Raw genomic sequence first — 22,332 nt, 5'->3', positions numbered from 1 at the left:
CTCAGTCTCCCCATTAGTGAAATGAAGATAAAGAATATCTGGCCCATCTCAATGAAACCATGAGATTGCAGTGCACACTTGGGAAAGAAAGTATTTATTCTAGCCACCTAATTAGAGACCAAAATGAGAAGGAAAGACCTCAGAAAAGCAGAGGAAAGATGAAAGGTGGAAAAAGCTGGGTGCATACTGAGTCAGGATCAGTGCCCAGGAGGAACCGGGTATATGACTGAAGAGGTAGTTAAAAGAAATTGTATGAAAGGCTTCATTCAAAAAGAAATGTACAAACTTAGGTTATCTAGATTTTGTGAATCTTTACAATATGTAAGGAATCTGCCTGATAATTTTTTTAAAGATTTATTTATTTATGCATACAAGAACTGGGGTATAGGCCAGAGATGAAGGGGGTGAGAGATTCACCAGAGACAGAGCAGGGAGCAGAACAGGCAGACTGATGAAATACACTGCTGAGGGGAGCAGCGGGCGAGTCAGGAGAGGTCTGCTGTGCCATGTGGGTTGCTCCCTGGCTGGCTGGGGATCAAACTCGTGCTGCAGAGGCTGCAGATTGCTTCATCGTGTGGTGCTTAACCCCTTGTGCCACCAGGGAGGCCCAATCTGCCTGATAATAATAACACTAGTTTTGTGGTCTAACTTTTAATACTAGGTCATCTCAATCTTAAGAAATTAATTTATTCGGTGAATTTATTTATTATTAAGAAATTAATTTATCAATAAGATGGAGCAATATGTCAGACTCTGTGTCCTTCCACAAGACAGTTTGAAATTTCATATGAGAATATTTGTAAAACAACTTGGGTGTATATGTGTAATGGTAACTTTCCCCCTTTAAATTAGGCTACTTTGTTAGTGATCTTCCAGTACTCTGAGGGAAATCCACAGTCAAGTTCTAAACAACATTTAAGATGTCATATTCTGGTCATCCTCTCCACATGATACTTAGCTTTGGAAGAAAATTGATAATAACTTCTCATTGTTTATCTAGAGATGTGTTAAGATAAACGCTAAGATATAAAGCTATTAAATATGATTAATTATACAAAACTAGTTCTTAAAACTGAGGGGTAAATTTCATTGAGTTGGCCTCCATTAATTCCTACTTTCCAGACAAGGCTTGGGAGACACCTTTGATCTTTCTAGCAAATTATAACAGCTCATACTGCTTTAGTTCATTTTTTGAGTACTTATTATTTCTGGGGAAATGTTAGCTAACATTTTCGTATGTTAATTAACATATTCTTGGACAAACAAATCTCAAGTGTTCATAAGCACCACTTTTCATGGAGATAATTGGTATGCCCACTAAAAAGACTTCTTACCCATTTGTTAAAGTCAATCCCAAAGTGCACAGTCGTTTTGTGAAACAACTTACTCCAACTGGTCACTCCATGGGCTTGACTGTTGCTTTCCCTTAAATACACACCAACACAGCCTTAGAGTATGAGGGGAAGATCAGTAAAAGCAGAGATCTAGCTCTGGATCTACCTCTCCGTGGATAAGCTGGGTGATTGATCTCGAAAAAGTCATGTGACTAGAGCAGTTCCCAGTTTTGTTCTCTGTAAAATGAGGTGAGATTAAAATTTTATTGATCTGAATTCTAAGTCTTGTCTGAGAATGTTGACTTACTTAGAAAAAATCTGTAAAGTATGTTGCTTGCAGGTATTTTTAACCTTATAAAGCAAACCCCTAAATCACTGCCAGATGAGAGATACATTTCATGCTCTCTGAGGAAAACAGAGACCAATAGTAGATGACGGTTTACGAGACAAATGAGAAGCTTTTGACCAAGTGTAAAGACTGTGTTACTAAGCTGGTTTTTCACTTCCCTTCATGGCTGCCCTTATTTAAAATGGGCTCTTTCTTTGTTGATTCTGTGTGCCTTCCCCTTACAGCTGAAATATCTGCTATATGTCAGAAAAAGGTAAGCGCAACCATCTGTGTGTGGGGGGCATGGTTTGCTGTGTGTGTATGTAAATTCGCTCATTGACAGCTGCCTCATTTCTGCAATGTGTTGTCCCAGTGTGCACATGTCACTGTATTTGTGCAGGGGGTAAAGAAATAATGTAGCATGCAAGGTTGCTGTGCCTGAATGGTCTGTTTCCATTTCTGCTTTTGCTCAAACATCTTATGCCCAGTGTTTTTGACAAATAATCTGAAATAAAGTAAAAGCATATATGTAACAGTTGGATAGAAGCTTAAAAGTCAAAAAGGTTTGAATGACAGTGTAATATACGTGCAACTTCAGTATCTGGCATGCTAACAATCCTCATTGTTTGAGGTGGAAGACAAATGGTTCAATATATGGGTGTCAAAAACATACCCAGATTAACTATTTATGGAAAATAAATAACTATTTATTTGTAAGTTGAATGTTATTTCTAGTTAAAGATTCCTTCTTCAACTTTCTTTTAACCATTTTTCTCTACAGTTTTCCAAGCCACTTCCATTTTACAAAGAACCGTGGGTTAATTGGTTGAGATACTGGGGTTCTGATCAGTTCTATTCCCACTTACCTATGAGACCATATACAAGTCATTTAAACCTTTTAGGAGATTGGCCATGAGTGGGTCTATTTGGAGAGTGATTCAATTACCTATTGCCACATAAGAAACTAATAAATCTAGTGACTTATAACCAATATTTATTTGATCACAATTCTGGGGCTTGGCAGTTTGGCCTTTGCTCAGCTAGGCAGTTCTTTTGATAAACTCCTCCAAGCTCACTCAGGTATTTGTAATCGGTTGGTAATTTGTAATCAGACTCAGGATTGGCTGGTCCCAGATATCCTCACTTCCTTGTCTGGGGCCTCAGCTGCGATGGCTGGAATGGTGGGGTGAGTGGGGTGTCTGACCCTCTCTCTTTCTGTTAGATTTCTCATCCTCCAGGAAGCTAGTTGAATTTATTCTGAGAGAATGAGAGGAGCTGCAAGGCCTTTTGAGACGGAAGAGCAGATGTTGTCTGGCATAACTTCTGCTGCATGCCATTGGTCAAAGCTAGTTCAATGATGGGGAAGGAGACCTCTCTTCTTAACAGGAGGAACAGCAGGAATGTTGTGGTTATATTTAATCTACCATAATCCACCTCTGGACGTAGTTATTTATATTATTACCATATGCAGAGTGCTCTCACCATCTTACAAGACCTCCCAAAAGTCTTATCTATTTATGGTTCCAGGCTGACAGTCAGTTATTCCGAGATCTGCATCAGGTCTGGTCACTGATGAAACTCCTTGAGTACAAGTTCTCTTGATCCATAAACCTATAAATAAAAAGGCAAGTTATTTGTCCCCTGCAAACAGACATAATGGTGAGCTAGGGACTGGAAAACGGCAAGAGACTTCTATTCAAAAAGAGGAAGAAACGGCAGGCATCAGTCTCTGGTCTGTAGAAGTACCAGCCAGAACATGTCAACTGTTCCTCTGTCTCCTGCACAGTGAATGTGCCTTAGTCACACTGCCTTTTGCTTCCTGGTTGGAGTTCCCGAATACATGGTTTGTCCTCCTGGGCTCTTCGCTTCACTCTCTGGGGCATCCATCTTTCCTTTCTGATAGGAAAGTGCTTTTGTTTTGGTTGAGTTTTCTTCCTGCATAGAGAAGTTGGGGGTCCCATGGACTCTTCATGTTGAACTGTGTCTGTCCCCTCTAGTGTAAGCTGGTGGTGCTTCACCAGTATGATTTTCTTTAAAATTTTGAGATTTTCAATGAAGCTCATTGGGGTTCCATGCCCCCAAAGTCACATCCTTACTTCTTTTCAAAGACAGTCTTTTCTATACTTTGACATTCCTCTCTGCCTTTAAAAATATTAGAATTCCTGTTCTAGTTGACAGGCTCAACCAGGTACCTTACTTTTTTTCTGGAGTTTTACTAAAGGATCTCGCAGTCATTCAGGATACTTTTGGTTTGATTTTTATCCTGAGGCTATGTCTTAGTTTGAGAATCTTTTACAAGAGACTGGAATGAGAGACACATTTATTTTCTAAATCAGCATGTCCTTGTTCTGGTGATATACCTTACATACTTGATACCCAGAGGGGATCATTATTTAACATTCTCCTCCATCCTATGATAAAAATCTTTTAGTAATAAGCATCAGTTAGCATGTTTGTTACCTACTCTCTAACACACACTGTCTTCTAAATTAATTTTATGTTATGGTCATAATAGTTCAGAATTCCTTCAGTCTGTGTTGGGCCTCTTTCAATACTACATATTCCTGCATTTGAACAGAGGTTTTGAAATCAGTAAATGACAGCATTAAGATTGTAAAGAAAAAGAAACAGACCTTGATTTATTTCAATTCTACATTCTGTGAGGCCACTTGGAGTTGTTTATTCATGTTTAGAAATCAAAGCAGTGAAACGGAGTAGCTGGAGTGAACATTTGAAAACCATGCCCAACTGAGTCTGAATCTGAGGAAGAATTTTCTAATTCACTTTTGAAATGAATGCACGTATCTCAACATGGGTTGAGTTGCTGCTGTGGCTTGGAAATAGATTATTAAAACTTAGCAGGAACCATAGCTATTGTTTAGACCAAACAAAGGTTTATTTTTGGACAAAAAATAAAAGTATTTTATTTGTGATGTTGAGAATTGATGGCAGGTTGATTTTTAGTTGGGATGCCAGATACTATTATATGCGCTACATCCAGACACTGCATAGGAAATCACTCAGGGATTTGAACGGGGCACAGGCCATGCCTGTCTCTGTTTGATGATGTTTGGGGCCTCATCTGGGAATACTTGACTCGCTGGGGGCTGGGATTATCTGGATGCTTCTAGCTTGTATGTTTGGGGCCTGGAAGGTGGTGATTTGAAGACTTGGTCAGTGGGCTTGGTCAGCACTGTTAATAAAAAACTTACCTCTTTATGTGGCTTGACTGTGGCAAAATATTTTGAGAAGAGTATCCTATGAGGAAGTTTCTGAGGAGAGAATATTCCAAGACAGCCAGGTGGAAGGTGCATGTCTTTCCATAACCTGGCTCAGGGATCCTGTGGTACTTCGGCCATACTGTCTCAATTGAAGCAACCATGAACCCACTTAGATTCAAAGCAAATGGGGGCACCTGAGGAACCAAAGCCGAAGGACCTCATTCACAACTGGACTTAATTTATTTTTTAAATTTAATTTTTTTTTTCATTGTCATTCATTTTTTGAACAATATTTTATTTCTCCCCTCAGGTGTCGTCTCCATAGTTCTCCCACCACCACATCACCCCTGCACCTTCACCATAGTCCCTTGTGCTCTTCCCTCCCCTGTTTTGACCCTTCTCCGTTAATTTAGTGAGAGGACCTTGGACCTGTAGCCAGGAATTTGCTTATGGGAAGAATGTAAATAATCTGTGACTAGAAAACAGGGTGGGAAACAAGTCCTAAACTTCAGGACTTTGTTATAACTAATAGCTCCAGCTACACCCATATCCATACCTTATTATTTAAATTACAGTGGGACTCCCAGAGGAACAACGGAAATAAACACTAAGACTACAGGACTGTGATGTGTGCCACACTGCTGGTGGTGGGGGGTGGTGTGGTGGGTGAGCAGAGGCCCCAAGCCAGTAAGGACTCATGTGCTTCCACAATGAAACCGTGTGTGAAAGAGAAAGGAAGGGCACAAAGCAGGAAAGCTGCCCACTGGGGGAAGTCAGGCCTGGCTTGAAGGTTGAAGAAGTCCAAGAAGACGCGGGTGCAGAGCAAACACACTATTTTAACAAGTAATTTTAAAATCCCTTAAAGAAAAATATATAAAATTTTCAAACTTGATTTTATGATTTGTTGATGTGAGTCCTGTTCAGAAAATGAGATTTCCCAGCTTTAGCACCCAGAGCCTTGGGGGGCTGAGCCTTCACTTTGAAATGCTTGTTCCCGTGGACAGCTGAGGACATGGTCGTGTTTTCTCACAGGTTTTGGTCTTGCCGTCTTCTCGCCCCTGGCGCCTGTCACAGGTGTTCTCAAATCTTCCCCAAACTCTGAGTTCCCAGGTGGCTTAGGGTGTCATATCCCCCAGAGGTATTCACACCTTTATAAGCCCTACAGAAAAACTGAAAAGCTCTCTCCACCACAGACAGGGAGGATGCGGGGAGGCATTTCTAACAGTCTGGGGACACTTCTTTTTCAGAGGCCAGGGCCGCACCCTGACAGCACTTCCAGTTGCTTCTGTGGATGCTGCCTGGCTTCTTGCCTCCTGTCAGGGCAGCGGGGGTCACAGCCCCTTGAACGTGACCCTCTCTCCTGTGCTGCGCCTCTCTCCTCTCTGTCACCTCATCTGGGGACTCCTTGCCTGTGGTTGTTGGCAACAGCAGTCTGTATGGTTCTTGTTGTGTTTTGATATGTTTCCATGGCGCCAGTTGAGGTCTTCTGTAGGCCTTGATGGAAAGAGCTTGGAAGGCGGGGAAGGCTGGGGGAAGCTGGGGGAAGGCTGGGCAGGCAGCTCAGCCGGCTCAGCCGTCACCCCCACCCCAGCCCCCACCCCCACCCCAGGCCCCGTGAATGCAGCGAGGACAGATGGCGTTGGGGGGCACTTCTGAATTTCTGTTCTGAGGTCGAAATCATTCTCTTGGACCACAGCTTCCCTCTCCCCCACATATTTCTGCTGTAAACTCCGGTGACACGGATCGGCGATGATCCAGAGATCCCCCAGCCCGTGGCTGCGGCCGCTTTCCCGGCCTTCCCACAGCCGCCCGGCCTCCCCTCACCGTGGCTGGCGCCCTCTGCATTTTGGGGAGCGTGGCCCTTCCGTGCGCCGCCCCTTCCCGCGCCCCGAAATTTCTCTTCCTTCCCGTTCCTGACGGAACCTCAGCGAGCATGTCGCTTTCCGCTTGCAGAACTGCAGCTCGCACGTGCGCCGGGCCGTGGTGACCTGCTTCTCGGCGGGCTGCTGCGGCCGGCACGGCAACCGGCCGGTGCGCTACTGCAAGCGCTGCCACTCCAACCACCACAGCAGCGAGGTGGGCGCCGCGGCGGAGACGCACCTCTACCAGACCTCGCCGCCCCCCATCAACACGCGCGAGTGCGGCGCCGAGGAGCTGGTGTGCGCCGTGGAGGCCGTCATCAGGTACGCTCGGCGGGGCCCCCCGCGCGCCCCGCGCGCCCCGCGCGCCCCGAGGCCCCAGGCCCTCCCGCCCGCCGTGTTTCCTTCCTGCAGCTCCATTTTTTATTTGATGCCAGCGGGTGTTAGGCCCGCGGGGGCCGGTTAGTCGCCGGCCTCACGGCCACGCGCAGGGCCTGGAGAACAGGCGCGGGGGCGGCAGTGTCGGGGTGCCGCGGGGCTCGGAGACCCCGGCTCGACGGCGGGTCGGCGGCCCGGGCAGGCCGCGCCGCGTTTCCCTCTGTCCCAGAGGAGAAAACAGAGCCCGCGGCGGGGCGGCCGCTGACCTGTGCTCTCTGCTCTCAGAGGCGAGGCTTTGAAAAACTGATATTAAAACGTAAAATTTTAAGGGCAGGCTTACATCTTCTCAGTTTCTCTCATCCCAGTGGCTGACACATGTAGAAATGCAATACATGTTTGTCAGATAAAACATTTCAGAAAGTTTGGAGATAGAAGGGTGAGCAGCCAACATGGTCCTCTTTTTCCAGTTTGGTCACATGATGGTTTATGACCGAATCACAGAGTAGCCACAATTCTTTTTGGATTTGCCATTACACCGTTAGCTCTTTTCCAGGTAGTGTAGCTTCCAGAGTTGTTATTCTCAGTGGGTACATAACAGTCATCTTTCCCTCACCGTTAAATATTTATATCGCTTCCAATTTTTACTATTATAAATGATTCTTTGGTAAATATTTTTATGTACCATGTCTCTCCTGTATTTTTATTTTCTTCGGGCCGGTGACCACATGTGCTTGGCTGGGTCCAAGGGCATGAATATTTTAATGACTTTCTATACAATGCCAAATTGCTTTTCAGAGTGTGTATTTGAATTTACAAGGTAATGGTGCACTATGAAATTGCTAATTTTTGCTACACCCTTGCCAACACTGGGTATTATTTTAAAAATTGTCCGTTGTTTAGCAAATTGGAAAAGGGGTATTTGTTGTTCAGGGCTTTGAGTACTAGATTCTGAGTTTTTTTTCATTGGGCTACAAGTTCCTCAGTCTCTTCTTTTATAGCACATTTGATGTCCACAACACATAGAGGAGGAACATTGACTTCTAGTGGGGTAATTGGCAAACCAGAAGGCAGAGCTGTCCGTCCTGTTTGATTGGAGAAAGTAGCCTGTTTGTGCCTTAGTTTGTTCACATTTAAAACGGGGATGGAGTACAAACTGAGGAAATGAAATTAGGCTTTTTGGAGTAACTCCTACTAACTTATTTTATTTTTTTAAAGATTTATTTATCATACAAGAACTGCGGTACAAGCCAGAGGTGTGGGGGTGGTAAGAGGATTCACCAGAGACAGAGTGGGGAGCAGAACAGGCAGATCTACTGAAACACACTGCTGAGGGGAGCAGCTGGTGAGACAGGAGAGGTCTGCTGCGCCATGTGGGTATCTTCCCTGGCCGGGCATTGAACTTGTGCTGCAGAGGCTGTGGATAGCTTCATACTGCTGTGCTTAACCCCTTGCACCACCAGGGAGGCCCCATAACTCTTACTCCTCTAGAGGAGAGCTTGAGTATCTATGAAGTAACTGGAATAGGTCATAATCTGGAAAAAACCATTCTCGGTAGCCTGACTTGAAATCTCTCCTCTTTGACAGCTTGTTGAAAGAAGCCGAGTTTCATGCTGAGCAGCGGGAATATGAGCTGAACCGGCGGCGGCAGCTGGGCCTCTCCTCCTCCCATCACTCCCTGGACAACGCTGACTTTGACAACAAGGATGACGATAAACACGACCAGCGGCTGCTCAGTCAATTTGGAATATGGTTTTTAGTAAGAAAGAGAATTTAATTCTCCACTTCATTTTGCATTCCAACATTGCACTCACGATGAATTCTCCTATTTAAAGAAGTAAAAGATTAACCCAAGCAGTAGGATGCTCTAGTTGAGGGCAATGGTTTTTAGCCATGATCACCACATTAGATCTGCTCTGGAGACTTTCAAAAATTGACAATGTCCAGTTCCTGCCCTAGAAATCTGGGGACTTGGGGAAAAAAGCTCCCTGATTGATTCTAGCAAATAGCCATGCGCTGAAACCTACTTGGCCAGACCCTAAACCGAAATGCACATTTGGCAGGAAGTAAATGGGAAAATTGCTAAGGTATATAGTCAGATATTGGGTTCAATACAATTTACAGATGACTCTCATCTCATCATCTGCATACAGTTGAAAGACTACGGCCAAACTAACACAAATGATGGCTATTCAGTCATTCAATTTCAACATTTTTTCCGGTGGAGAGCAAATACATGGATCCAAAATTCCCAGCATGCTGAATTTGCCAGTTTGCAGAAAAGCAGGCTTTTGTTTTTGCCCCTTTGGTGACATGGATTAAGTCCCCGTAGTGATACATCTTTTTTATGCTTTTACATGGTATTTTTAATTTATTTTATTTTATCTTATTTTTTTAAGATTTATTTTTATTTGTACAAGAACTGAGGTACAGATCAGAGGCGTGGGAGGGTGAGAGAATTCACCAGACAGGGCGGGGAGCAGAACAGGCAGACAGACCGAAGACACTGCTGAGGGGAGCAGTGGGCAAGGCAGGAGAGGTCTGCCATGCCATGTGGGTTGCTCCCTGGCTGGCTGGGGATCAAACCCACGCTGCAGAGGCTGTGGACAGCTTCACAGCGCTGTGCTCAACTTGCTGCACCACCGGGGAGGCCCTACATGGTCTTTTTTAAGCTTTTATATGGTTGTCTGAAAAGGATTTGTTACTAAGTTTCAGGGTAAAAGGTTTCAAGGATAAGGGATTAAATTTTTTTTAAGATTTATTTATTTATGCATACAAGAGCTGGGGTGCAGGCCAGAGGTGTGGGGGTGAGAGGATTCACCAGAGACAGAGTGGGGAGCAGAACAGGCAGGTCTACTGAAATACACTGCTGAGGGGAGCAGTGGGCAAGACAGGAGAGGTCTGCTCCTGTCACCTCCCTGGTGGGGGATTGAACTTGTGCTGCAGTGGCTGCAGATAGCTTCGTAGACTTTAACCCCTTTTGCCACCAGGGAGGCCTCAAGGGATTAAATTGTTGAGTTCATATGTTTTGCTTCTAGAACTTATTATTTAGTGACATTATGGCTACTAGTATGAAATCTTTAAAGGCAAGAATAATAGCTTATTTATTTTTTGTATTCTTGGACCGTGCTACATATTTAGTAAAATAATTTATGAATGAACAAATGAATGATAAGCCATTTTAAAAAGTTTTATTTATAATCGGGTGAATTAGGGGGCTTCTAAGTTTTCAGAATGATTATAGATATTCTTACCTAAACCTGATCATTTTAGAATTGAAATGTATATAGGTTATTTTTCACTGAAGGTATTGATGAGATTTTACTTTGTCGGCTTAAGTTTTAAAAGCTTTTATCTAATGGAGATTATGTAATAGATTTGTTATAGGAGAAAAAACTTATTGAAAGGTGCAATCTTGAGAAGAGACTATTGGCGCAGTCTCTCTCTGTAGAAGAGGAACATGGTTTCAAGGATAAATAACCCTCCATCGTTTATGAAACTGCCTATTTCAAATGGATTGTGTAGGAATTTTTTTTTTTTTTTGCTTTTAATGAGCATGTTGTAAGTATGTAAAAGTGGATGGAGTATGATGCATAGTCCAATCTGCTTATTTCCAGGTGAGCCTTTGCACGCCCAGTGAAAACACGCCTACGGAAAGTTTGGCCAGGCTGGTGGCCATGGTATTTCAGTGGTTTCACTCCACTGCATATATGATGGATGATGAAGTCGGAAGTTTAGTGGAAAAACTGAAGCCTCAGTTTGTCACCAAGTGGCTGAAGACAGTATGTGATGTTCGCTTCGACGTCATGGTCATGTGCCTTCTTCCCAAACCAATGGAATTTGCCAGGGTGAGTGGAGAGCGACAGTCTGAACCTCGCTGGAGAGGACTTGGGAGAAGCTCTATCTTAGCCATCATAGCGTTACTGGTGTCTGCAGAAGAGGAACGTATCTCTCCTTTTTTCAGTCAATACTAATGAGCTAAGTGAGTTGGGTTTAGTAACTGTATTTGAGGGTCATGAACTACTTGGATGTTGTTTCAAGATGGGGAAGATGACATGATGTGTTTGTAAAATGTCTCTAAGAATTTAAGGGAATATTCTTTCCTGAATTGCAGAATATTTTAATTAAGTAACAGGAAAAGAAAGCTCTCTATGTGGTTGCTTTGGCAACCAGTCCTGTTCTGGTCTACAGTCTGTGGAAAGGCTAATATGTGAATGGGGGCATGGCCTGTGGTTTCACATGTAGTGGAGACAAGTGGGGGAGATCATGCCTGCCATGTGGAGTGCTGAAAAGGTTGAGGGCCTGCCAAACACCTCTTCTCCTCTAGCTCAGAGGACAGATTTCTCTATGCTTTTCCTCTTGCTTCTGCCTCAGTGGCTCACAGGCTTTGGATGTACTGCTGGGAAGACCCCACATTCCTTGACTACAATATAATTTGTGAACCTTGTGTCTTACTCAGCAAGGTGGAAGTCAAATTTTTGGAGGCAATATATGAATTTTTTTCCCAAGGTATTTTCTAATTATTTTTTATTTGCGATTTTTCAGTTCGCTTTCAGTGAGAGCTTGAGGCAATTTTCAGCATAAATAAGAGATTTAAGGATAAAACAAGAGTAGCTGTTAATAGATTTCCAGGACTCCAAGCATTCTGTGCATTTATCAAGATAGACTTCTCTCTTCTTTGGTGCCACCTACTGACTCACATATAAAATTGGATTTTTGCATAATGAAATTTCCCCATTTCCTGTTATTCTTTGAGTGTGTTGATCTGTTTCCTATTATGATTTCTTTTAGAATAGTAAAGAATCAGTTTGATGTGATTCTGGAAGATAAGAAATGAATGTGTTGGGAGGATAACGTTTCCTCTTCTGACTTGTTTCCTCTGGCTGAGGACTGTCATTTTAACTGGCAATGGACAAAAAGAAAAGAAAAAGCTTGTTTATGCTTACACACAGGAGCACTCAGCGATGAATAGCTCCCACAAAAGTCTGAGATAACAGGTTTATATACCAAACTTAACTTGAGGGGAGTAGTTAGGGCTTCAATGGGAAGGTATGGAAAGTTCTTTTGAGCTTATTAGTGCTAATGGGACTGGGCAGTCTGTTCTCCCAGTAGCTGACTTCACTGGAAGCTCCACCTGGAGGGAGTTTATGGCAACTGTCCTTTCTGGAGTATCTGCTTTAGTCAGATAAAGCAAGCTTGGATAAAGCTTCTCTGTACATCTTATGTAGCTGACAGGTTTTCATTTAAAATTGATCTTTAGGGCCTCCCTGGTGGCGCAGCGGTTGAGCGCTGGGTTGCGAAGCTGCCCGCGGCTTCTGTGGCGCCGGTTCGATCCCCGGCTGCTCCCCGGCCACCAGAGGAGGGTCCCACATGGCGCGCAGACCTCTCCTGCCGCCCGCTGCTCCCCTCAGCAGTGTACTTGGGTCCTTCTGCCTGCTCTGCTCCCCGCTCTGGCTCTGGTGAATTCTCTCACCCTCCTGCGCTTCTGACTGTACCCAGTGCTTGTATAAACAAAACAAACAAACAAAAATAAATAAAACATTCCTCTATAAAAAAAAAATAAAATTGATCTTTATACCAACTCTGGGGGAGCTCAGTGGGTCCCCGTATTTCTCCCATCCAAAACTTCCTTACAAGTTTCACACAAAAAAGGAAGTAGGTTGATTGCTTAAGGGAAAAGATTCTGGTGAGGAACTACAACATAAGAGATCTGCAAAGGAGGAAAAGAACATTGATTCAAACAAATAAAATGAAAGTGAAGATTAATGGTTAGAGCAGACTACAAACCTAGTTTCTGAGTTTAGAAGGCAGCCACTCAAAGATTTCTGGATGTTGGGCTCAAAGTGCCTTTAGATGATGGGATCAGTGTCACAGTCAAGGTCATTCCTTGGAGCAGAGCATGGAAGATACAGGGCTTTGGGGGAACTTCCTGAGTGGCCTAAATTGTTATAGCACTATGTCCTTTTCATTGTATCAAGTCTTCCCGCTTTAGCTTGCAGGGCTTTGGAACAAGACGGCCTGTGTCTCAGTAAGGATCTGGGCAGTTAGGTTTTTAATTCTTAGTGACACCAAGCCAAGTGTGGGATAAGAAAAGTAGGAAATAGTTAATTACTGACAACACGTGCAAGACAGCAGGATCCGGTTTATAAAGAGGTGAAAAATAGCTTGAAGACATTGAGTAAGACTGGAGCCTGATAACCCATTAGGATGGGTTATAGTTTTCCATTGAAACATAAACTTTCTCTCTTCAAGCACCCTTGATTTTGATCAAAGATTATTTTTGTTCAAAAAAGATTATTCTTGTTCAAAAAGTAAGTTTGGGCTCATTAAATTTGGCCTGATAATTTATGTAAGTGCAGCAAAAATGATAACTGACTACCTCAGTCTTCTTAAGTTTTCTTTGCTGAAACTTTCATAAGGTATCAGATTGGATTTTTTAAAGCCCATTGAAGGTAGGAAGCCAAGCTAAGAAATCTCCTCCTTCCCCTCCCCAAAGCACAGATTCTTTTCCACTTCTATTTCCATTCAGATTTTTGTCCTTCACTTTCCTCTTTCATATTCTAGCAAGCTTCCAACCAACCTCTAAACAACTATTTTAGGACAAAGTTATTTAAGATGAAATCTATGTTTTATAATCTTTTTTTTTAAGATTTATTTATTTATTTATACAAGCACTGGGTACAGTCAGTAGCACGGGAGGGTGAGAGAATTCACAAGAGGCAGAGCGGGGAGCAGAACAGGCAGACAGATGGAGGACATGGCTGAAGAGGGGAGGAGCGGGCGGCAGGAGAGGTCTGCGCTCCATGTGGGACCCTCCCCGGAGGCTGGGTATCAAACCAGCGCTGCAGAGGCTGTGGGCAGCTTCACAGCCCAGCGCTCAACCATTGCACCACTGGGGAGGCCCTATGTTTTATAATCTTAAACATTAAATATATTAAGTTACTTGAATAATAACCCACATAGAATAAAAATGATTGTTCATAACATACTCAGTGCTAACAACTCAGAAAACACAGATGCTTTTATTAAATCGACAATCTTAAATTAGTCTAATTTTCCAGATTTATCCAAATCACTAATCTTGAAAAACATTTTGGTTACTTCCTATATATTTTGAGAGTTTTAGAAATATTTAATTCATATTATCTCTTATCTTTTAAAAAGTTCATTTAAATTAGAGATCTTTGGAGGGATTTTTGTAAATTATAAGTTAATTTGGCAACGCTGTCCCATTTCTTTTGAGGTAAGACAATACCACATATAAAACTATATATATAAAGAGAGAGGAGGAAATTTCCCCCTACTCCTCTAAGTTCTTCTCAGTCTTGTCAAGCAGTCAAGTTAACATCAGGCAGAGTAATAAGAGGAGAGAACAAATTTAATCACACATGTATTAATTACAAATGTATATTGCAAATGGGTCAAAAATGAGGATGTATATTCTGAGCTGAGGAGTGGGACATGGGTCTGGGGATTCAGAGTGAGGAAGGGGGCTCCTCATGATGAGGAGAAGGTGACTCATAGGAGAAGACCAGATGCTCTATAATTAGTTTTCTCTGCCATATTGACAGATTTTTCCCATAGAAAGGTTATTTCTGATAAAAAAAAAATCCTAATTCTGGTAATACCCCCAATTTTCATTTTTCTAAATAGTTAAAGGAATGGTAAATTTCTCCTGGACCTGTAGGGCCTTGATTGACCTTAGCTTGAAGTAATTCTCTGCCAATGTGACATGTCTCTGGAAGGCCTGCTCTGGACGTCTTGTGACTGCCTGTCCTTCATGGTGATATATAACTCACTAGTTTATATAACAGTTTCTTTTTCATATTTGCCTCAGTTTTACTTAAAATTGGTTTCTGGCAGATGGAACAAGTAGTTACCTATTCAATATAAGGGCTAAAGCTTTTTATCAATATTATTGGGGGAGACTTTTAAGATCCTTTTATTTGCCCTTATAGGTTATCTCATGGAGGCCGCACCTTGGGCACTTGTTCAGTTGATTAAGAAGTTAGCTTTTCATATTCCCCTTACAATTACAACCCCCTTATTTTGGCCCAAAGCCCTCCTTTCCCTGCCCTCCACCCCCCATAGAGTGTCTCTGGTTCATAGTTGTTGGTTGATTTTGATAATTTCTTTCTTATAGTTATTCTTTTTCCTGGTCCCTTATTTAAGTTTTCTAGATTCCTCCTATGAGTGAGACCATCTGGTATTTTTCTTTTTCTTTTCTGGCTTATTTTGCTAAGCATGATCCTTTCCAGCTCTATCCATGCTGCTGCAAATTGCATGTGTTTATCTTTTTTGAATGCTGAGTAATATTCCATGGTGTATATAAAAATAAAATTTAAAAAATCATATAAGAAAAAAAAGATTAATATTCTTAATACGAAAATACCTCACATAAGCTGAGAAGCAGCAGCAAACTACTCAATAGAAAAATGGACAGGTTAAGAGAGGGGCCCCCATCAAATGGCCAGATGACCAGAAGGGTATTTTTGGAGAGGCAAATGTAAGCTAAAATGAGATGCCACTTCTTATCCATGTGATTGGGATAAGAACTCAAAAAAGAAAATATTTCAAACTGACAAAATACTTTCCTCTATCTCTGGTGGAAATATGAAATTTGACAACAAATGACACTGGCAAAAATTCAAATATAGGTTAAAAATAAACCATACATGTTTTACCTAGCAACCTTACATTTTTAAGAAACAAGTTATGTTAAAAAAAATCTCTATATTAAAATATATGTTCAAGGATGTTTATTATATCTTTGGTTCTTTGGGGAAAAATTGGAAACCAACATGAATATTCCTCAACACGTGATTGGTTGAATAAATTGTTTTATACCCACAAAAAAAAAAGATGTTAGCTTTTCAAAAACAGACAATTATAAATCAGAGACATCCTGCAGGGGAGGAGGAGGAAGAGGAATCAGAGGGAGGGAGGATGGAGCACAGGGGACTGAGGTGATGGTACCTGGGTGTATTGGTGAAGGAAACTCTATGGGGACTACACCAGAGGGGGTGGTGGGGAGCAAATATTGTTTAAAAATAAACATTGATGTAAAAAAATAAAAAAAAAATTAATATTAAAAAAAAGAAGTTAGCTTTTACAGGATTGGGTGCCTAAAGGAAAAAAAGTATTCAAGGATTTTTAAGGGGGCGTATTAATTGGTGCTTATCAGGAGAAAAAAAAATTTCTTCTTATTTTATGACAGGTGGCAATGAAGTAAAAGCCAGGTGCCCCTTGGATTGAGAGCCAGAGGTGATTTCCCTGGATTTTTGCATTTCAATGAGGTGGTTCTCAGGTCTTTGGGACAGATGGTGATGGCAATAAAAGATTTACATCTCAAAGAGGGAGAGAAGAGAACTTTTAAAGTAACTGGTCTAAGGATTTTCAAGGTCATATTTGTCTAATAATAGATATTGGTTGGGACACACAATACATTGTCCTGTACCACTGAACTTTTATAAGTGGGTGTTTTAAGGGAAGAATAATGTGGGAGGTGGACAGAATTATTTTATGTTGAGAGTCTGAAGTTTTTAATAGGTCTGAGTAGAGGCTTAGTTGATAAGGCTCAGAGGACCTTACTGAGGATGTTGAGACTTAGGGCAATTACTTTTGAAATTGCTTCTTCTTGTTAAGTGCAGGACAGTCTCTTTTCTAATGTCCTGACTTTTTATAGTATTGGGGAGCATCTTGAAATGAATAGCAGAGGCTTTGGGATTGGTCAGAAAGATGGGTGGACTTTGGGATACTTCTAGAGTGACAATTATATTTTTGTAAAGACTCAGGAAGGTAAGGGCATTAAAAAAAATTCACTAAAGTAGCATTGGCTTATTATATAACTTTTATATATACAGCTATTTCAACACCTGTAAATACTACATTATGGTCACCACTGAGAGTCTAGTTTCCATCTACCCCTGTACAATCGACCCCCTTTAACTTACTACCTACCCTCACTTGCCTTCCCCTCTGGTGAACACTGTTCAAAGACTATTATTTTTAATTCTTCCAAGAATTAGGTAGTGGCCCCAATAACATTAAAGTTTGGCCTTCCTATCCAACTACAATATTTTGAATTTACTTCTTTATATCAGAGAGAAGATTCCCAACTATGGTGAAAAATAAGAGTCCTGTGTTCTTAGACTTCTAGATTTATAGCCGTGTAGCTGTGCGCCTTTGGAATGTTTTTCATAAATTGTTTGAAAAAAGGCTTTAGGATATATGCCTTTCCTCTGGGTAGAGCATTCTAATTTAGCTCAATTAAACTTTGGAAAAAAGTCCCCTGGATTAATGCCATCAGTGTCTGAATATCAACCTCCAACTGGATTATCTGTAGCAAGAAAGTCGGGGAAGGGAGTTTATGGTGAGTGTGGATTTTAGTTCTTGTTGTAAATCTGGTATCTATTCCTTAATTTTATTAAGGAAGTCTTTTAGGCTAGCTATGCTCATTTTTTTTTGGTGTGTGTGACCTTCTTTCCACCCATATTGATAATAAACCATTTGTTTACAGTGATAACTGGCCTTCTGAGCATTTGGGGAATGCCATCCCTTATAACTCTTTAAAACTCTTTCAATAGAAAACTTCCAAATCAGAGGATTTGTTATCAGACCATTGACAAAATTTGGACCTCCACAATGTAATTCAAAACCAGTAAGACCTAGGAGTAAACTTAACAAAGGAGGGAGGAACCTATACAGTGAAAACTGTAAGACATTGTTAAAAGAAATAGAAGACACAAAGGAATATTAAGATAGTCCCTGCTCATGGATTGCAGGAGTTAACATTGTTAAAATGACCACCTAACTCAAAGCAATATATGAATTCAGTGTAATCCCTATCAAAGTTTCAATGAGATTTTTCAAAGTATTACAAGAAACATTACTAAAATTCATATGGAACTGTAACAGGGTGGTCCCCAGGAAAGGGGGAGGTTCGCTACCCCTCTCCCTGTCCTATAACAGAACCACAAAAAACTCCAAATAGCCAAAAAAATTCTGACAAAAAAGAGGAAGAATGGTGGCATCATATGCCCAGGCTCTAAATTAAACTATAAAGCTATAACAAACAAAACAGTATGGTACTAGAACAAAAACAGATACACAAAGCAATGGAATAGAATTGAAAGCCCAAAAATAAAACTGCACATCTGTGGACAGTTAATTTATGACAAAGGAGCCAAGAGTATACATTGGAGAAAGGAAAGTCTTTTCAATAAATGCTGTTTGGAAAACTGGACAGCCACATGCAAAAAAAAAAAAAAAAAGGGAAGAAAAGAAACTATATCACTATTTCATATCATATATAAAAATGAACTCAAAATGAATAAAAGACTTGGATATAAGACTTGAAACCATAAAATACTTAGAAGAAAATATATGCAGAACACTCCATGACATGGGTTTAGGTTATACCTTTGTGGACTGGTCTCCAAACAGCAAGAGAAACAAGGGAATACAAGCAGTTGGAACTATTTCAAACTAAAAAAGCTGATGGGAGAAAATATTTGTACATCATACATATGACTAGGGGCTCATATGTAAGATCTACAAAGAACTTATACAACACAGAAAGAGAAAACAAATAACCCAATTAAAAAATGGGCAGAAGAGCTAAATAGACACTTCTCCAAAGAAGACCTACAGATGGGCCATATGGTCATGAAAAAATGCTCATAATTGGGCCTCCCCTGGTGGTGCGGCAGTTGGGCGCTGGGCTGCGAGGCTGCCTACAGTCTCTGCAGCGCCGGTTCGATCCCTGGCCGCTAGCAAGGGTCCCAGATGGCACGACAGACTTCTCCTGCTGCACCCGCTGCTCCCCTCAGCAGTGTATTTCATCAGTCTGCCTGTTCTGCTCCCCGCTCTGGCTCTGGTGAATTCTCTCACCCTCCTGCGCTTCTGACTGTGCCCAGTGCTTGTGTGAATAAATGAATAAATTCTTAAAAAATTAAAAAAAAATGCTGATAATTACTTATTGTCAGGGAAATGCAAATCAAAATCACAGTGATATACTACCTCACGTTCATTAGTATGGTCCATATCAAAAAGTCCCAAACAACAAATGGCATGGAAGTGGATATAAAGGAACCCCTGTACACCGTTGGTGGGAATGGAGACTAGTCCAACCCCTATGGAAAGTAGTGTGGCGATATCACAAAATATTAAAAATAGATCTACCATATAATCCAGCAATTTTACTCCTAGATATTTACCTAAAGCATGCAAAAACACTAATTCAGAGGGAAATATGGACTGTTCTGTCATTTCCTAAACTGTTCTGTTCTGTTCACTGAAGCAGTATTTATAATAGCCTAGCTATGGAAACAACCCAAATGCCCAAATACAGATGAGTAGATTAGGAAAATGTGGTATATATACACAGTGGAATACTACTCAGCTATAAAAAAGATAAACATTTTCTTTTTGTGAGAGTTTAGACTGGAGTGAAATAATTTAGGAGGAGGAAGACAAATACCATATGTTGTCACTAATTTGTGGAAAATAAAGAAATCAAACCAAGGGTAATTTGAAACCAAACCAATAATAAATGCTAGAAATCTGACTGTAGATTTGAGTCCACTGCCTGGGGAGTGTGGGGAAAGCAAAGTAGGAGGAGGCACAATAGACTGTGATGGAGGACTTCCAGTGCCTTGGCGGTGATGTGGTACATACACCTGAAAAGTGTGATCCTGTAGTCTCTAAATCATATATAATGTTGTAAACCAGTGAAAAATAATGAAAATAAACAAAACAAGTAAACCTTAAATGGCTTAACTATAAACTAACTCAGCCAAGATACATTCCAGGATCTCAACATTATTAGTATTAGCTCTTCAGAGTCTGTGTCCACTTCATCTGGGATATTGGCTGATACGATACCAAATACTTAGTTGAGCTTTAAGTAGAACTGATTTGATTGTTTTGACTACCTGGAAATCTAGGTGTAATAATTAAATATTTTAAATTGGATTTGTTTAAAATAAGGTAGATTCCCACACATTTTGTAATATGTGATGAAGATTCAGGACCACTTGACCCTTTGTACTTTGATGTTTATAATACAAAATATGGGCTTTTTATCTAAAATTGGAATTATAAACACAACTGAAATTTGTGGTTTTTATTTTTTCCTGCATTAGGAAATAGTAAAAATACTGTTTTTTTACTTAAAAAGCAAAAAGTTTAAAAGACTCAAAAAAATCTTTTTATTCATTCAACCAGGCTTAGAATATTCTTAGGGAAAAAAAAAATTGTGACAAAATATATCCCATAGACCTTTCTGCACTTTATTTTCTATAATGAAACATCTTCAGTACAAAGTGTGCCATAGTAGAATGTGTGTTGCTCTGAAGCACAGGTATAAATGCACATATTCATAATGACTTGTCAAACTTAAAAAAGAGTAAGACCCAGTAGTAGGCTCATTCTGTTTGGAGTAAATCTTTGGACCTTAAATTCATAGGTGATTTGAAAATCTGCAATGGAATAATTCCAATTCAGTGCATGGTTATTATTCGGACCTATTTGTAACTCTCCTTTCCTTTTCGTAAGTGATAGTCCTGGTGGTTAATAGATTCTTACAAGTCTGCTGGTATCTGGCAGAGGGTCAGATGTCATAGATTGGGCTTTCCTGGGACCATTTCTTGTAGGAAGTCCTTGAGTGCAGATTTAACAAGTGTGGTTTGCTCTTTCCTCTGTGGCTGTGGAAACACCATCAGGTTGGCGGGTACTGGGACAAGTCCTGCAGCACGGTGACTCAGTTGAAGGAGGGCCTCAACCGGATCCTCTGCCTGATCCCCTACAATGTGATCAACCAGTCTGTGTGGGAATGTATCATGCCCGAGTGGCTGGAAGCCATCAGAACAGAAGTCCCAGATAATCAGTTAAAAGAATTCAGGGAAGTATTAAGGTGGGTAAGTAGTTTGATGAAGTCACCATAATTACAGTGATACCTGTTGAATAAAACTTACTGCTGCCAGGCACCATGCTAATAAGCGTTTTATAGAATCTCGTTTACTCTCCAACAACTCTAGATGAATTTGAAGGGCCACAAGGAAATGACACTATAAATCATGTTACGTGATTTGGAATTTTTCAGAAAACATGTTGTTCTTATGGAATAATAAATGGTTACCTCGTAGCGCTTACTTCTTTTCAAGTATAATTATTTGGATAAGGTGGAAAACATGTAAAGGGAAAATGTTTTTAGATCCTGGGAAAGCAACTCTAATTCTTTAGAAATGCAATTTCTTCTGTTAATCCTGATGTGAGTCTGAGCACCAATGTTATTAACAACCATATTAATTATTTATCTCTATTTCAATGATATAAGCTACTATAATAAAATGAAGCATGCTTAGAACAATTGAGAATACAGATTATTCTAGCGTTTGGAAAGATGCACTCGGAAATGCAACAGTAGACCTCACTATGTGCCAGTTGATCATTTTATTTTTTTGGCTCTGCTTTCCAGCAAAATGTTTGACATTGAGCTCTGTCCTCTACCTTTTTCCATGGAAGAGATGTTTGGCTTTATTAGTTGTCGGTTCACAGGATACCCTTCCTCTGTGCAAGAGCAAGCTTTGCTATGGCTTCATGTAAGTGAACGATACTTTTGATCACTATGGGCTTTAGTTCCTAGCTCTGAACTTTAAATCTTCAGGTAGAGAGGTGGACAGTTTTTGCAGACTCCATGTACCTGTATATTTGCTGAGGACTCTCTGTAGACTAATAGTTCATATGCACAGGTAAATATATTTCAGATATATTTAGCTACAGTTGTGGTTAGCAAAATACAAATTTTTGCAGTAGTAATACTGAATTCACAGTAATTATTGGTTCTTATGTAAGTTTATCAATGAATATTGAAAAATATAGTAGTTGTCTTTTGGGATTCTGATAACTTTTTGATGTTCCATACATCCTTTACCTGGAAAGGTTGAGAGCTACTGAGTTAGGGAGCCACTGATGCTGTTCCCTCAGCCTGGTGTGACTTTTTTTCCTGTCCCCACTCACGAAGTCCACCTTACCATTGAAAGTCCAGCTCACAAATTATCTATGAAGTTTTCTACTACTTCACACCCCCATTTTCCCATCAGAATTCATGATTCCTTCCCCAGGTTCTCTGTGAATTCTAATTCTGTCTAATGATATGGTTCATTTTTCCCCCTTGTTAACAAATGACTTGAGGAACCAAATCTTATCATTTT

General features: G+C 40.8%; 1 protein-coding gene across 4 annotated transcripts in view; it reads left to right on the top strand.

Annotated features, from left to right (window-relative positions):
* The window catches only part of UNC79 (unc-79 homolog, NALCN channel complex subunit), a gene marked incomplete at both ends in the record, with an annotated part of 174,448 nt that overhangs the window by 45,061 nt on the left and 107,055 nt on the right, over positions 1–22,332 (top strand). For all 4 annotated transcript variants that reach the window (XM_084241340.1, XM_084241338.1, XM_084241337.1 and 1 more), the window contains 6 exons: positions 1,908–1,936; positions 6,837–7,066; positions 8,705–8,876; positions 10,735–10,965; positions 20,842–21,032; positions 21,597–21,720. In XM_084241340.1, the coding sequence (XP_084097466.1) occupies positions 1,908–1,936; positions 6,837–7,066; positions 8,705–8,876; positions 10,735–10,965; positions 20,842–21,032; positions 21,597–21,720 (977 nt within the window). The remainder of the gene's footprint in view (positions 1–1,907; positions 1,937–6,836; positions 7,067–8,704; positions 8,877–10,734; positions 10,966–20,841; positions 21,033–21,596; positions 21,721–22,332) is intronic.

This window comes from Talpa europaea (assembly GCF_964194135.1).
Source record: "Talpa europaea genome assembly, chromosome: 8".
In the NCBI taxonomy this organism is placed as follows: Eukaryota; Metazoa; Chordata; class Mammalia; order Eulipotyphla; family Talpidae; genus Talpa; species Talpa europaea.
This window is presented reverse-complemented; position numbering and strand designations above follow the sequence as displayed.